Source organism: Xiphophorus hellerii, chromosome 16, assembly GCF_003331165.1.
Source record: "Xiphophorus hellerii strain 12219 chromosome 16, Xiphophorus_hellerii-4.1, whole genome shotgun sequence".
Lineage (NCBI taxonomy): Eukaryota > Metazoa > Chordata > Actinopteri > Cyprinodontiformes > Poeciliidae > Xiphophorus > Xiphophorus hellerii.
In genome coordinates, this window is record NC_045687.1 from 5,493,818 (window position 1) to 5,510,470 (window position 16,653).

Consider the following 16,653-nt stretch of genomic DNA (forward strand, 5'->3'; position numbering starts at 1 on the left):
TCCAGGCTCTGGAAGGATGCCTCTGAATCTCGCTTTAGGCAGTATGAGTCTGTTTTTGTGTGTGTATTCCACATAGTAATTGCTTGAGGAATTAATAGTATGTGCATGCATTTCACATCCCAATTCTGCATTTCAGTTTTGTGTTTTGACCTGACATGAATTATGGATGAAAGTATTTTACTATTTTTCAAAGTTCTGGTTGAGCTCCTTGGTTACGACGCAATATCTGTGCATGTTTATGATAATTTATTTTTTTGAAGGAAGCTGTAAGGTTCGTGAAAGGTTTCTTTAAATGATGTGCAGGGTGGAGCTCAAATGATGTTTTATATATTTCTGTTCAACAATGTGATTAAAGGGAGTTATGCATTGCTGCAGTGATCCAGTCATCCTTAGACCTTTAGGAGCAATTTAAGTTTTTGTCAAAATAATGTCAGAACTGCACATCTGACTGTTCCTGCAGCAGGTTCGGCCTTTAACCTCCTGTTTTGAATATTGCTGGAAGGACAAACTTGGCACATGATGTGATGGAAAAAAAAATTATAAAGTTAAATAAATTGGGAACTTTAACAAACAGAAGTTGGGAAAAAATATGAAGATAGACAAGCCTGCGGGTGTTTAATTAAGAGATGTAAAAAATAATGAAAATATATTTTCAGTCGCACTGGGAGACAAAATGCTCTCAGTAATAGGCAGAAGACTGCGGAATGCTAATGAGTGATACCTCAAAATTTCCAAAGCAATGTATTGCCTTGCTGGATGATCAAGAGCTCAGAGAGTTGTCTCTGAAGCTTTTTGGTGATTTATATTGATGCCTATTTTCCTTCTCAGTATTGAATAGCTATTGCTTGTTGGCTGGTGTAGTATTTGGAGACCCCATTAAAGCTGAAGACAATTATACTGAAAGTCGGCTCTTGATGAGAACTGAAATCTAAAAGCAAAGCCAGAGTCCAACTACTCATGCTGTTTTAATTTAACGCTGAGCATTTTCAATATGTATTTCTCCTTAATTGAACCCTTTATTGGTCATACTTCATAATGTTTCCAACAGTAGCCCACTATAACTTTGACATTATGGAATATTTGCAATTCTAAATATCAGTGTTAGAATTATGTACATGTGAAAATTCAGAGTGCATAATTTTGACTCCACAGAAAGTAAATATAAAAGCTTTTGTGTGTGTGCTGCGTTGGAAACTATGTTGAATATCAAAAAACATTTTTACTGCTTTGACTTGACTGAACAAAATATAAAAATTATTTAAATTGCAATAATGATGTTTCTGATTTGGTGCTGTTAATTATAGTTTTCTCCTGAGAAACATGAAGAAAAAGCACAATCATATTCCAGTTGCTTATACACATTTAACTAAATTACACCAGGTATGGTTTGATGCAAATTCTAGCTCTATCTCTTTTTTTGCACCACTCCAAAACATTCATGCACATGATTTGGGCTTGGGGAGAATTTGGCTGTTTTGCCTGGAGGAATTTGAAGCCAATGAGTGTAGAATGTAGATTTTTAATTAACACCAAGTGATGACAAATAATTGAAATCCTATTCCATTTTTTGTGTATTTACAAAATAGAACAAAACACAAAAAAGAAATGGTTTGCTCACTTTAAAAAATATAGAAAAGAATACACAACCAGGCTAAATTGTATGCAGTTTACATCAATAAAAAATTGATGGGACCCAATTATCTTTTATGAAAACAGTAAAAAAGAGGAAAGGTGACACATTGTGCTGTGTCTATTTTGATCATTTAAATCCAAGTAACAATCAATGAGAGATTCTCTGATTCTATCCTTTACAAATGTAGTACACCAATTCAAATTTGGTAAATAAGTACTCGGGTCTTGATGTTCTGTATCAATCTTTTTTAATTTTAGGATGACCTGACAGTTCTTTGGGTAACTTCCTTCTCTTTATCACTGTACAGCCTGTTGGTTCAGTTCCAGTTTCACTGTGCCACGTGTAGCTGTGCCCCTGGGCACGGCTCTTATTGGCTACTGTAAGTGAATAGGTCTGTGGATGAGTGTGTGTTTGTGAGGGCAATTGACTGAATTTCTCTCTAGTGTGAAGTGCTTTAAGTGTATGACAAGAAAAACACTACATAAATTCAGTCTGTTTCTCATCCAGGATCGTTTTATTGTTGGTTTTTTTAGTTTTTGATATTCAACTCTTATGTGACCTAATTTGTTAACAATGTTATTTTAGTTTGATTGCCTTCATTTCTGATATTTAGTCACCTGTATCAATGACACTGTTTGGCTAATTCTAGAGGATACCAACACATTTAGAGGATACATAGAACCATCAATGAGTTCTGGGTCTGCATCCTTATGAGACGGTTGAAGCACCTTAACTGACCCCTAGTCGATGTAGGTGAGTAGTAGCTGCACATTCTGCGTCTTAAATTGCAGTTTCAGTTTTAAAACTGGTTTCAAAATCAATGTTCAATCTCCACATTCGGGGAAAAATAGATTTTGAATATAGTGAAAGCACAAAATTTTATTGATGTGCACTGCACGCAAACGCCTGCCGCTTATTGTTCTGTTGCTGCTTAGCAGCAGCAGCAGGCAAACAGAGGGGGGCGAAGGACGGCACAAGTTAGCACAGAGAGAGACAGGCGCTCTCATCAGTGACGGACTCACCGGCAGCGTGGACGGAGCTGTGGCGCAGGAAGAGGAGGAGAAGAGGTGACACAAGGAGGAAAAGCTGCCTGTAAACTGGAGGAAACCACAGGAGAGAGAGGGAGGCGGGATAAACAGAGTGATCACAGAGGAGAGAGAAGTCATTCAGAGCAGGGAGAAGGAGAACGCTGGTAAAATCAGACAAGGACCCAGACTGAGGAAAGCGCACGAAGAAGCCTTTCCTGACGGAGGGAGAAGCCGGAGTGTGTGTACAAAGTGGAAAAGAAGGAGTATAAAAAGAGGAGAGTGAACCTGACCAAAGGCTTGCCTGACACAACAGAAGAAGAGGAGGAGCATGAGGGCAAGTTGATAGATTTGATTTGAAGAGATTATTTTTAGAAAGAGGATCGAGGACATGACAGGAATATTAAAATGAGAGATGCACTGTCTAAGTCGCGGAGAAAAACTATGGAGGAAGAGACCAGGAGACGGAGAAAAGGCGGTGAGAGATGTTGAGATCAGTGTCACTGAGTGGATTAGCCTGGCTCAGATTTTCCATAGAAAACCTCTGTGCATGTCCGTGAATATGCATGAATGCCCTCTTTTAAATGTGAAAGCATGTTGTGGGTTTCCATCTGTGACGATGGGGTTGAGAAGCAGATCAAAAACTACTTGGAGGATCCCTGAAGAAGCTAATAAAACCGGCCAAAGCTGAGCACGAGGAGAGGAGTCGGAGCATCTAAAGTGAGAATGCACAGAGAGACTGAAAGCCAACAACCTTTGAATATCTTTTATGTATTAGAGTTTGTACTGATTTCAGGAAAAGATTGATATTAATCTCAATTGATAATCAACTCTGAGAGCCTGATGGGCTTTGGAGCACTAAGCTACAACTCCATCAAAAAGGGATGAGATGGAACAAGAAAATCTCTGCTAGGACAGACACAACCACACCAACCAATCAATCACCCCTGTCATCTCATTATTTTAATTATCTTCCCTTCCTACATTTGTTTTTGTCCTTACTGCTTAGCCTTTGGTATTTTTATTCTGCTCTCTTCTTTCTCTGTATCCTCTTCATCTTATTCTTCCCTTTGCTCTCTCTGTCTTATCATCTCTTGTTCACTGTCACACTAACTGCCATGGATTCTGGACTCGCTCATGTAGAAGACACCTTGCTTAGAGCACATTTCCCTCTGATTTGTCTCTTCTTTCCCTGCTGAGTTGAATGATTGGAGCAATTTTCAGACTGAGACTAGGAATGAGGACCAACAAGTAGCTGCTGCTGCTGCTGTGTGATGGACAACTTTAAACCACACAAGAATCTTTTTGATGTACACACAATATTCTTGTGATTGAGTGCATGGATAGATAAAGGTTATATAGTGGATTTCTCCTGGAGCTACATGTTGGCCCCTGTCCCTGAGGCCTGGCCAGGAAATGACGCCTCTCCTGCGGTTGTAGGAGTGTTGTGGGCAGCCATGGCCCTGCAGGGGCACTGTCTCCGGAGGGGTTCCCCAGCCATGATCAGAAAGGCTCGCAAGCGACGTCTCACGAAGCCAACTCTGGCTCAGGTCACTTCCACTCTGTTGTCAAGGACACGTCTACACGGCCTGCGGCATGTTTGTGTCCCTGGAGGTTCTGTTGGCCGCCGGGCGTTCTGGCTGCTGGCCCTCTGCACCTCCCTGGGGTTGCTGTTATCCTGGTCCTCTAACCGACTTCTTCTTTGGCTGTCCTTTCCCACGTACACACGAGTCCACACCGAATGGGCCAAAGAACTTGCCTTTCCTGCTGTGACTATTTGCAACAACAACCCAATTCGCCTCTACAAACTTACAAAGAGCGACCTGTACTTTGCTGGCCACTGGCTTGGCCTGCTGCTGGCTAACCGGACAGTAAGACCTATGGTTCTGGACTTGATGCAGGAGGACCGTCTGTCCTGGTTCAGGAAACTCTCAGACTTCAGGCTCTTTCTGCCACCCAGAAACTTTGAGGGAACCAACCTGGAGTTTATGGACAGACTGAGCCACCAGCTGGATGAAATGCTTCTGTCATGCAAATACAAGGGAGAGCCCTGTGGAGCACACAACTTCTCCTCCGTAAGTCCAACTTTGAGTTTTGCATTTTCTGGAAAATATCTGAAAACTTTAAAGTTTACACAAAAGTTTACACTCCCCCTTTTCCCTTCAGCTACTCGAAAAGTAAAACTCTACTTTCTTAACCTAAAACTCATTTGGATGTGAAAGTTACACTGATTAAAATGCAGAAAGGATGATGTCATTATTGTTTAAAAGGACATTGTTTTATTTAGCCATGAAAGCATCCTCTGGACAACAAGAAAGCTGAGAGGATTTGACAGTGACGTTATCTCCTTATTTGTTCAATGTAAACTATCAGAAACCAAAATTGCCATACTTATGTATTTGGCTGTAGGCTTTTGTGCCCACTCTTCCTCATTTAGCATGCTTCTTTACAGTTCTCTCATCTGCATGGTTGGTTTTATTTCATTTGTTTCTAAGCATCAATAGTCTTTAATTAAGACACATCTTGCTGTGGCTGAAGTCTTGCCATTTTTATCACAATCCCTTTGAAGAAGTGCTATGTTATTGTTAGCATGTTTACTGTTGATTTTTATTAGCCTTGTTGATAATTTGGCATGTATATTCTTTTGTGGGTTCCCAGTTAAGTATGGACTACATACAGTATATGTGTTGCTTTGTAAACTTATAACTTTGCTTTGATCATCACAAGATTTGATGACAATTGTTTCATTTGTGCTCTGTGCCGGTTTTTCTGCAATCATCTACAAACATCTACACCATATGAACCATGCAAAACACTAAGAGGTCACATGACATAGAGAAGAGCAGTGCCTTTTGTTCTATCAAATGACAAAATCAACTTTTGATAAACTCTCTTTTGTGAGACCTCTTATGGAGCCAACTGTCCATCATCCAAGGAGGTCAGTACTTACAAGTAAGAGTTTTGCTGCAGTATGCAAACTAGAGTGACTCGTATTCACTGTTGGTCATGTTTTCTTATTTTTCCTCTTCTTTTCAAAGGATAGTTTAGGACATGCTCAGCACAACATTGCAGAGTAAAATTAAATTATATTCTTCACATAAATGTCTAAATCTTTTCTTTCTTAATTCTGAAGTTATTACTCTGCCTTATTTTGCTTTGTGGAGTTTGTTACAATATAAATACTGGCAACGGATAAACTCTTCAGGGCATACAACCTAATGCAAAAGTTTAGTGTGCAGCTAAGACGCAAATGATTCAGAGCATCTACATAAATTAACACACTTAAACTATCTTTTTTAGTTGACAAAAGCAAACACTGTATTTCAGCAACTTCGAATAATGTAATCAAAACTTGTATGATTAAGTCTTGAACATCAACTGTCCTGTGTGCATCTTTGTGTTCAAAACACAAGGTCCTAATTCCCATTTGAAAGCAGCATAATGTTTCTCACAGCACTCAGTCAAACACAAAAGTCATATTATCCTTTCAATACAAACTCTTATACTCAGTACAATGCTATTATCAGTCTCTGATCAGTGCTTGTTGATGGGGGGTTGTGATTACTTGAAGCTGCTTGTTTTCTATTGTTTGTCCAGCTCAAGTGGGAGGTCCTGATCCACCTGTAATCTTGGTCTTGTTTTTTTTGTTTTTTGCCATAACAGAAACACAACAAGACTGTCAGGTGAAAGAAAACAGATAATTTCACAGTGGATGGGAGAGATTTTCCTCTCATCCACTAAAACCAGATGTTGGTTTTATTGCTGCATCAGATAGGTTGTTTTGTTTTGTCTTTTTTTTTTAGCTCACTTGTCACAGGTCACTCTGTTGAGGTAAAATACTCAGTCAAGTGGATCCTGATGCTCAGATTAATTTCTATTGTGAAGTCTTTTTTCTGATGTGCTGAGAATGTGAGCTGTTTGTGTTGAGTGTAGGACTGCAATGAGTTTTTTCTGTCTGAATGAATTTTCACGTTTGATATGTGTGAACACTGCTACGGGTGGATCAAGCTGCTGATGGAGATAATGTTTGCTGAGGGCAACCGCTGTGCAAACCTGAAAATGTAATCGGTCTCTTCAAAATATCAGCAAAACTGGTGAAAACATTTGGGTCAATTCTGCTGAAGTTGCCTTACTAAATGAACAAATAGACAAGTTCTTATGAAATAGATTTCGATCTTAAGCACACGTTTCTGTCAGTTTATTACAGGTAGTCAGGTTTTCTGTGCTAATTAGAGCAACATTGATTTATTAGTCCTTCTTTCTTTCTCGCTTTGTTTTACGTTAAAGGGGGTCTTCTGCTGTTAATACGGCCTCGGTGGTTTCACTAATCTCATTATCCTCCTGCTGCAAGTCAGCAACGACTCCCCGAGGCCCCTTTGGTATCACTGTCACCCCGAGACCAGAACAGAAGCAACAACCACATTAAATGAGATACCGAGAACACAGGTGCAAAGGCAAAGGCAGAGATAAACATGAGAAGGCTTAAATTGTGTGTAAATTTGTATGACATGATAGAGGGTGAGTGTGAAATCTAGTTTCGATTGGATCTGGTTATCACCAGCTTTAAAGTCCAGAGAATGCTTTGAACTGTCAAGCAACGAGTAGTTTCAGGGGAGAAGAAGAAAAACGGATGTCTACAGGTTGGAAACGAGAGATGACATGGAGGAATAGGTGTCTGGCTGGGAATACAAATAGGACCCATCACTCTGGACAGCCCCTTGAGCTGCGGGGTATCATGTGCTGATTCCACTGTATCATAGAGAGCTTGTCCATCTGATCAATAAATCTATTAAGCCTGTGATGTAGTTTATGATGGTCTATTTTCCTCCCACATATCCAATAGTGATGTACCTTTAGCTATCCCTCGGCGAGGCCCATCAGCAGGGAATGACAGAAAAGGAAGAGCAAGGCAAACTGTTCTCGCCTTCCGCAATTAAAGTAAATGGCACCTTAGCAGGCTGAGCCTCTGTACGTGAAGAAGATACACATCTCCACCCTGTTTCCCAGAGCTTCATCTAGAACTGCACCAGAATGACAAATTAACCACTGCTATGGGTTAGAGAGTAGCACCTAATCACACTGTAGGCGGGGAGTGCCTTGCTACTGTGATGCATCAACTCTGTGTTTATAAAAATCTCAGCGATTCAGTTGCTGCAAAAGAGTCTTTAAGAGTTTGGTATTAGGAGTTAACGATTTTGTCTTTTTTTCTGCTGTTTATACTATATTTCTTCTGACTGGCTAAACTTCATCTTTTGGGTGTAACAATGTGTCCAGCTTGCTAGACAGTTCACAAGGTTTTAGCAATATTCAGGGGGGCTTGCTTATATCAGTAGATCACAGATGACCCCTTGAAGTTATGTGCAGAAAGTTTGCCTATGCAAAGATTTTTACAAAGAACATATCTATAATGTTTGAAATAAATTGCAACTTGAGGAGCTGAAGGATCTGGATGCAATGCTACTTGGCATCCTATTGGTTGGCATTTGCAAAGCTGCCAATCCAGGAAGCTTTGCCTGGATTGGCATAGAAGAGTGTAGATGCCAAAATGGTGTCCACTGTGTGCCAAGGTGTATTTGGTGTTTGAACAATTAAAATAGGCAGTTGTAAGTGTTGTCTCCTGTATTTGTGGAAGGTATTGGTCTCTGACTGGGGGTCCACTGTAAGTGTTTTATAAATTGTAGAACTATTTTTACAGAATCTGTACAATCTGTTTAATACACAAAGCATTTTTATTTTAAGGTGATTCTGATGACAATGATTTCACAAATATTACTAAGGTTTCACACATCCCAAACTGTTATAAGTTTGGGAAACTTATAACATCCCAAACTGTTATAAGTTTGGGGTGTGTGAAACCCAAACTTCACACATTCTTAAGACAAATTTAATCTTGGCTTAAGATTAAATTTGAATTTATTTGAATCTTTGATTCAAAGATTAAATTTGAATCATATATAGATTCTTAACTATATATGATCAAATGTGGTCTAGACTCTTTAAAGGCTTTAACACATTTTGAATCTAGTGTATCTTTTGTGTTTTTCTGACACTTGTTGAACTGTGGCCCAATACGGGCCACTGTTACTTTCTAGAAACCACAACAGCAGTGAAGCTGTTTTTATGGATTTCTCACGTCTTTCACATCCTGATTTTGCTCCAAAAGTAAGTGGAAGAAGTTAACGACTGGGAGAAAAGGGTGTAAAAGTAACTGTCAGCCTGTCAATCCATCCATTCATCACCTATAGCTGCTTACCTTGGAGGTCTGTAGGGGAGCTGGAATCTAGAAGTCATTGAGCGAGAGACCCTGGATAGAATGCCAGTCTATAACAGAGTAAAACAGAGACATACAGGACAATTATGCATGCACACACTAAAAGCACATTTGTACCCAAGGGAAATTTACAGAGACCAGAGAGAATACACATATACGTAGAGGTAGCATGTAAACCATCTTGCTTCAAATCAACAGTGCTGTCAATTCTCCCTCCCGCAGCTCATAAAAGAAAATCCTTAGCTGCAACTGTTTTATAAGAACATTTCTTATGAAACTTGATGTTTTATTTGTATGTTTCCACCTTCTGGGAGAACATTGATGTTGTAGTACCTTTGATTGGAATCCATGAGAGTCTGTAGCTGCAGAATTTTTACAAAAATACTGGATGAAACATCTGGTATAGAGTAGAAGGGCAGCCGTGTCTTCTATAAATATTGCACATTTTCATGTTTCTGCTTTAGGAAAACATAGCTCTAGAAATTCCTCCTTGATTTGATTTAGCAGCGTTATTAAATGTGAATTAATAAAGGCTTGTTCAGAACAAATATACCAAGCATCTACATCCAAACTACTATTATAGACTATTTGCTACTTTAGGATTTAACAGAAAAATGTTTTTGTTCAGTCAATAGTTTAGGAGGTGATTTCTTTTTTCAGACTTGTTATCCATCGTTTTATTTCCAGTGCTTTGGAACCTTCTGTTGACTAACTTTCTTTAGTGAGCACAGACTAAATGAACAGATTGACTGAAGCTTATTGTAAAGCAGCCCTAACAGCCTGATCTATCCCTGCTGAGTGCAGAGGGGCCTATGATTGAGATTTAAGCACATCCTGGTAATAATGAGGGTCTCTGACCTTTTGGTAGGATTATAGAAGCAACACTGTAAGCTATTGATTTGTACTGAATGAGAAGAACAAGAGTGGTTGTCAGATGGACGCTGTAGCTCCAACCAAAGCAATCTCATCAACTACAGGTTGCCCCATGCCGACCATTACCATCACTCCTGATCCAATTTCACTGAAGCTCATCTGGTTTGTTTTATTTGCTCCAACATTCCCCATCTGAAGCAGGAACAAGTCTTCTATTTTAATTTGAATGACTACATCGCTTTCTATCACTGCCTCGGTCACACCCAAGGCCACTGAGAATACTCACCTGTACTTCTTATTTTAAATCAAGTCCCAAATGCAGATGCAATTATTCTACATTAAGACTGATGTGGTCATGTTGCTGCATAAAACACTGACCTAGTTTAAAATAAAATAAAATGTTACATGTTGTTCTTTTCCCTTAATATTGTTGGTGAACTCTGCAGCAAGTGTCCAAGACATTGGCTACAGCTTAAATTATGAGTTTTGTTTTACGATAAAAATCAACAACAAACAGTGCCAAGTATTTATGTAAGACACAGAGCGAGTAAAGGCAGAGGCGTTGATTGCGGTTTCAAGAAACATGTATAAAGACTTTGCTTGACCTCAAATCTCACTCTTTGCTACTTTGTATGGCATACAAACTTGCTTTACTTTAAATATATGCACAAAACCCACAAATAAATAAAAACATTCACTCTGAGGACCTCCGGGCGAGAGCCACCCACTGGTTTCTTTGTATTGAGTGTTGAGCTCAGATTTTTAGATGCTAATGGAACTAATATAAGAAACAGCCTTTAGCACAGAGAAATGCTCTGAAAATTCATAGATTACCCAAGAGTTGCATCAACAACTCTCCGAGACAAGGTCAACAAAACAAAGGTGATGTATGATTATTGCAGGGAGCTTCTGTTGAATTGCACTGTGTTGCACCACAGAAGGCTACGTGTTAATTTTAGGTCATTTTAAGATTAGGTTGCGTTAAAGGTTCTAAAGCTAGTTTGAGTCTCCGCTTTGTGAAATATCACAGTATGATTTTCCCGTAGAAGCCGATGTTAATAACGTCCTATTTTTTCTGGTCAGATGGCTTCTCAATTATCCTTCCAGATGGTCCTTTGATTTTACTTAAGTTGATTTTTACATTTCAGTGTTTGAGGCGGTCCCAACAGTAGAAATGTAGTAGAGACGTCCAATCTATATTTATATTTGCATCACTTGACAATAAGGAATTTTGCTTGTATGCTCTGAGAATAAAAAATGTTGTATTGGCAGCACCTTGTTCTCTTCTACTATGCTTTTTCAGCATTGTAGCAGAATACATGAGCAGGCTGCTGGATCTGTTGGTGGCATTGGCATTTAAACTGGCCACCCACATTTGTTCCAGAAGAGGTGAAGAAATGGGGGGGACTGCATGTTAAATCCAATTAACCACTTCAACTCAGCCATTTGAAACTGGAAATTGACATTTTAAGTTCTTATTACATTTAATACAGTGATGTTTGTAATTACAAAGTTAATCATACTGTGAAGTTAAAACATAACACTGTAAAACGTCTGTGAAAGTTCTGCACGTTTGCATAATTATAAATATCTCAAATTAAGTCTTATCTGGCTTTGGCTTTTATTAAAAATATTAAAATTCTGGTTAAATTTTTTAGATGAAGAAAGTAATTGGATTTTAAGCTCACTTGTGTTAGCCATATTGTAAGAATACAAGGCAAAGTCACAGTCCTTCAAGTCTAACTCTCTGGCAGCCCTAATGAACTGCAGACACGTCTCAACGTGTCAGAAAATACAACCTTTTTTTAAATCACTTGCTTTTATGTTCTTCCTATGACTTCATTTTTTTTTTCCTTTTAGACATTTCCTTTACCTCCATATCAGAGTATTGCTGTCAGAGCAGTGTAGCTGCGCTTTATTATGGTGCGTGTATGAATTAGAAAAATATCGGATTTTCGGGTTTAATGCTGGCTGGTTGCCGGGTAGATCAACCTGACAGTCACCTGATTCTGGTTAACTGCCATTTATTCAGTGGATATCTGTCAATAATAAAACAAATAATGTTGTCTTTGGTTTGTTTTGGAATTTTTAATAGACCTAACTCTGTAAAAAACATTCATATTACCTATTTTAATTTACTGGAAAGAGGTGAAGAACATGTTTATTCCTCTTTAAAAAAAAACTCAACATTTTGAGTTCGACACTGACATAGAAAATTCAGATCTGGTCTTGGTTCCTCTAACTGTTTCACTGTAGATAACTTGTCTCCATGAGGCTTTAAAAAGTGTACTTTAGCATCAGTTTAAATCCAATTGCAGGAGAAACTATGATTTTCTGGGAAACCTTACAGGTTTAAAAGCACTGGGTAAATAAAATGCAGATTTATGTGTTTTTGACAATACCCTCCATACTGTTTTTCCATCTCACTATACTGTGTTCCCTTATTTCCATACTGCCATGCCATTCTCTGCAACAATGTCTGATCTGGTGACATCCACACCAACTGTGAGCTGGAAAATGAAGCTGCTGTTACTTCTCACTCTTCCTCTTTTTATCTCCTTTTGAAACCAACTCAGCTGTAATTTCACTCAGGAAATAGACCTGCTGGTTGAAATAAAAATTTTTTCGTCCTCTATCCTTCGAACAGATATCACCTCTTTTGTGCACCACTAGTTTTCATTTCAAAATTCACAAGAATAAAGTGAGGGAGAGGGGAAAAAAGTACATTTCTGTCTTTCCTTCTTCAATCTTTTCTGCCTGTACGCCTTGCAGCGCGCATCTAATCTTCTGCTTCTTCAGTCAAGTGGTTCCTCTGTGAGCAGATTTTGGTCTGGTGGATGACTCGAGTAGACAATATATATATTTGAATCACCGTTACAGTTTTCTATTAATCCAGCGTCTTTGGACTTGTTTAAAACAAGGCAAAGAAAGTGTGATAAAAAATGTAAACACAGTAAAAAACGAATTTATTTTCTGCTGTAATATCTTGTTTTTTGCTTTTCAAAACTAATTTTACAAGTGAACATTGTTTTAAAAAACATCTAAAAGGTCTTTTATTTATTTTTGATTGAATTTGAGAAAAATAAATAAATTATTCAACAAACAAACTTATCAATTAGTACTCTACTGCATTTTGTCTTACTTCAGCTTTGAGTTTTAAATGTAAGTGCTGTGTGGGAAGATCACACTCTTAATTGATGGAAAAGGAAAAAATTGGCATATTTTCAGTTAGTACACCATCTTAAGTTATTTCTTGTAGTTATATTTAAATGTTTTTTCACAAAATTGTTAATACTATAATGGTTATGTGTTTTTCAATGGAAGCTGAGAAGAGGAGGTTTTTATGCAAGTCAAAAAGAGTAAATATTAAACGTAACGTACATCAAGAGAAAAAGTACACAGGGAGATGATAAATTTTAGATTAAAAGTATCCGTTTTTCGGTTTATTTTTACAATTTAAAAATGTAACATCTTGTCATTTTTTGTTCTTTTCCATGTTGGTAGGTAGTGTGAAGATGAAAAACAATTTATAGCACTTTGTCCTCTCCTCTTGGTCTCTCCTTTCTGATTAGTCTTATCCTTGCTCATATTGTTTGAATAAATCATGAATAACTTCCTTTGTTTGTATCAGCTTTGAGCTGTATATTAATTATTTAGTTGATTTTTCCAAAGTTAAAAGCAAAATTTCCGGAAACTGCCCTTTTCTGCTCAACTTGTAAGATATCTTTTATTTTTATTATTAATATTGTACTGGCTGCCATGACTGCCATATAGATATGCAAACAACCCCAGTAGACCCCCCCACACGCACACACCCACGCACACGCACACACACACACACACACACACAATAAGGAAAATGGATGTTTTACATTCAGTCTTGCAGATGCTGAAACTCAAATTCAGATGGAGGGATTTCCTCCAGGACTTGTTCTGCCAAAATGTAAGCTCTTCTAAAACGAATCTGGAGAAAAACGGAAATATAATCGAAGAGGGTATTTGTCACTATCAGAACATTCAACGTTTCTTTCAGCTGAAGCTAATACATTTCCACTAAAGGAATATTGGTGAATCTACAACAATAATTAAATTTAAATCATGACACAGTATACAATAATAATATAAAGGATAAAATACGCATGAGACTGCAGTTCTGAGAATAAACACTATCAAATCAGACATGCTTTTCTTCTGTCGTCTTCTTTTAAATCAGTGTTTGCCAATAATAATGAAACTTCTCACTGACAAACTAAAGGAATGCAAAATATGATTGGCTTTTTATGCGACACAGCGTGAGATGTTGCAATGTCGCACTTAATCTGATGGGAGGAAAGAGATAAACATCTCAGCTCTGTTTGCAGCCCTCGCACTGAATATGTAAATCTTTAAAACCTGCTCACAAATATTTGATTTCCTCTTTAAAACGGCTCAGTAACAGCTTGGAACCGCAGCGCAGCCAGTTGGAGTTGAATGTAAACGGCATTCATTTAGATAAAAATGTCATTTGTGACTTTTGGTATCTACATTACTTTGTTAGAGGGGAAAAAGTAAAATGAAATAGTTTTCATAAGTAAGAAATTTGCCATTTAAGGTTCAAGTTTGGTCATTTGTGTGTTTTGATGAAAAAATGCAAATTAGGCTTTAGATGTTCAGCTCGCCCTTTTTATAAATGAGATATTGCAATTTTCCTCTGTAGAATAGAGAAGAAAGGATAAAGCATATTCATACTACACAGCCTAATCCTCATCTCCACTCTTTCAACACAGTTCAGAAAAGGTTCATAAATGAATTTTGCCAGTTAAACTATAAAGAAAAGTATTAAGATACATAGTGTGCATTGCCTATTTACATTTGTTTCATTATTTTGGAGAACTCTTTGGTTCCTTTGGCAGGGCTTTATCTCCCTATTATCTAAAAGTCAAGGTTTTCCTTTGAGCAATGGCTCCTTTCTTAACAGCTTCCATAAAGTCCATTTTTGTGGGGTTTTGTAGTTTAGAGTGGTCCAATAAACAGCAGCTCAGAGCTCTTTCTCTGATTATATTTATTTCTAGTCTAACTTTTTTTGTTCTACGTTACTGTTGAATAAATTCAATAGCTTAAAAGTCTTTGAAACCTTGCCCCAATCTCTGAATTATCTGAATAATATACATTATATTGCTCAAAAGTGATCACAAGTAGTCTTTATGTTTAAATAACCTTGGTCTGAGCTTTTATGTTCATGCTATAGACTCTTTATTCCTCTAAACCTACTTGTGTTTTCTGTTGAGTATCTCCACATCTCTTTGACAACAACTCTTTCACCTATAACTTGTCTTAAATGTTGAGAAAACCTGTTTTTCACCACCTGAAGAAAACGTCTTTAGGTGGAAAATGCCTGGAAATATTTTAATCTGGAGTGGTCTAAATAGGATTTGATAAAAAAAACGGTACATTTTCTTCTGTCCATGTAAAAATAAAATTAGTAGAATCAACCTTTTTTGTTAGTTTACAGAGATACTATATGCAAATGTGTTTGATCATTGTATTTGCTTTTTAGAGCACAAAGTAGCTATGAAAACTCATTAATCCCATTTTGCTATTTTTTTTGTCTAAACGAATGGCGTGTACATTCATGAGTTTTTTTTCCCCTTAAAGCAGTACTTTCTCTCTCATACTGTATGCATTAGCTGAGTTAGCTATCTGCCTGATACATTTTGCTTTTAGATGAAGTGTTTAATGCTAAATGAGCTGTCTGCAGAGTCTGAGAAGTAACAGCAATTTCCTCAGTGCAGGGATTGGCTTCACTTTCTTGCTCACATATACAGGCCTTTCTGAGGGACCTTACATCATTAGCTTTATAGTAAATATCCTTTGACTTCCACCAATGAGGCTCTTTCACATGACTGATTTATTTTTGGCTGTTTAGGGTCTCTCTCCCATGAAGCTATGAAAAATGAAGGACATTTTCCAGGCACATAGTGCCATTTTATAGCTCAGTCAAGTAGCTATGTTACCTCCACTTCTTATTAAAATGCTGTATATATTTTATTTTGACGCCTTGAAATTGGCCTCTGTTTCTTTAAAAAGCTTGTCCTCTTTCCGACACTCCACATTCAGCGTGTCATCACAAAGACGCCTTTCCATTATTTTGTTTCCAAGTGGAATAATATTCAGAGCATTGGACTGAGAAGAAGTTTGGATGATTAGCTCAGCAGACTCACAGCTCCATCAGGTGTTTGCTAATAGTTGCTGCCGCTAGTCTGGAGAACCTGGCAGCCACAGATTGTTCAACGATTATTCAAACATGCATGAAAAATTTTGATAAAGGAAATAATATTATAATATAAAGCTCAAAAAACTTAATTTTATATAAAAGTCCCCACCTCTAAGAAGGAACCTACCAACATTCTGCTCCCATTGTATTCTACTTCTGTTGGCAAATGTTGCACAAATTCATTGCTCCAAACTTCTGGTCAGTCTTTTATTGGCAACATATAACACAGAGACTTACTAGAACATCATCTCCTGCTGCAATATTCTGTATTGGTGTTGGATGGAAACTGATAGAATCCGCAGAAGCAATCAAGTAAAATCAGAGAAAATTTATATCTTAAAGGAAAAGTTGACAGCTGACAGAAATCATAGCATTTTTGCTAAAGTATGAAAGACATACTAAATCAGTTGGAAATTTAAAAGATATTTCTTGGGAAGATTTGTACAGAACGTGTAAATATAGAAACTTCCAGCAAGAGAGGGAAACAAGAAGAAAGGTAAAAGTAGACGCTGTACAGAAATAAGGCAGAGGAAGCTTGCTAGACTGGCAGAGATTGGTGTCAAACCTGGGAAGATCAAAGTGTTTTTGAAGCTCTCAC

At 37.7% G+C, this 16,653-nt stretch overlaps 1 protein-coding gene across 2 annotated transcripts in view; it reads left to right on the forward strand.

Annotated features, from left to right (window-relative positions):
- Nucleotides 1-16,653, forward strand: part of asic2 (acid-sensing (proton-gated) ion channel 2) — a 344,015-nt gene that overhangs the window by 215,466 nt on the left and 111,896 nt on the right. Inside the window, exon 1 of one of the 2 annotated variants that reach the window (XM_032587727.1) lies at nt 2,622-4,733. The exons of the other annotated variant lie outside the window; for it this stretch is intronic. Coding sequence (XP_032443618.1) covers nt 4,041-4,733 — 693 coding nt within the window. The 5' untranslated portion in view covers nt 2,622-4,040. Of the gene's footprint in view, nt 1-2,621; nt 4,734-16,653 lie in introns of those variants that run through there. 2 annotated transcript variants of the gene reach the window in all.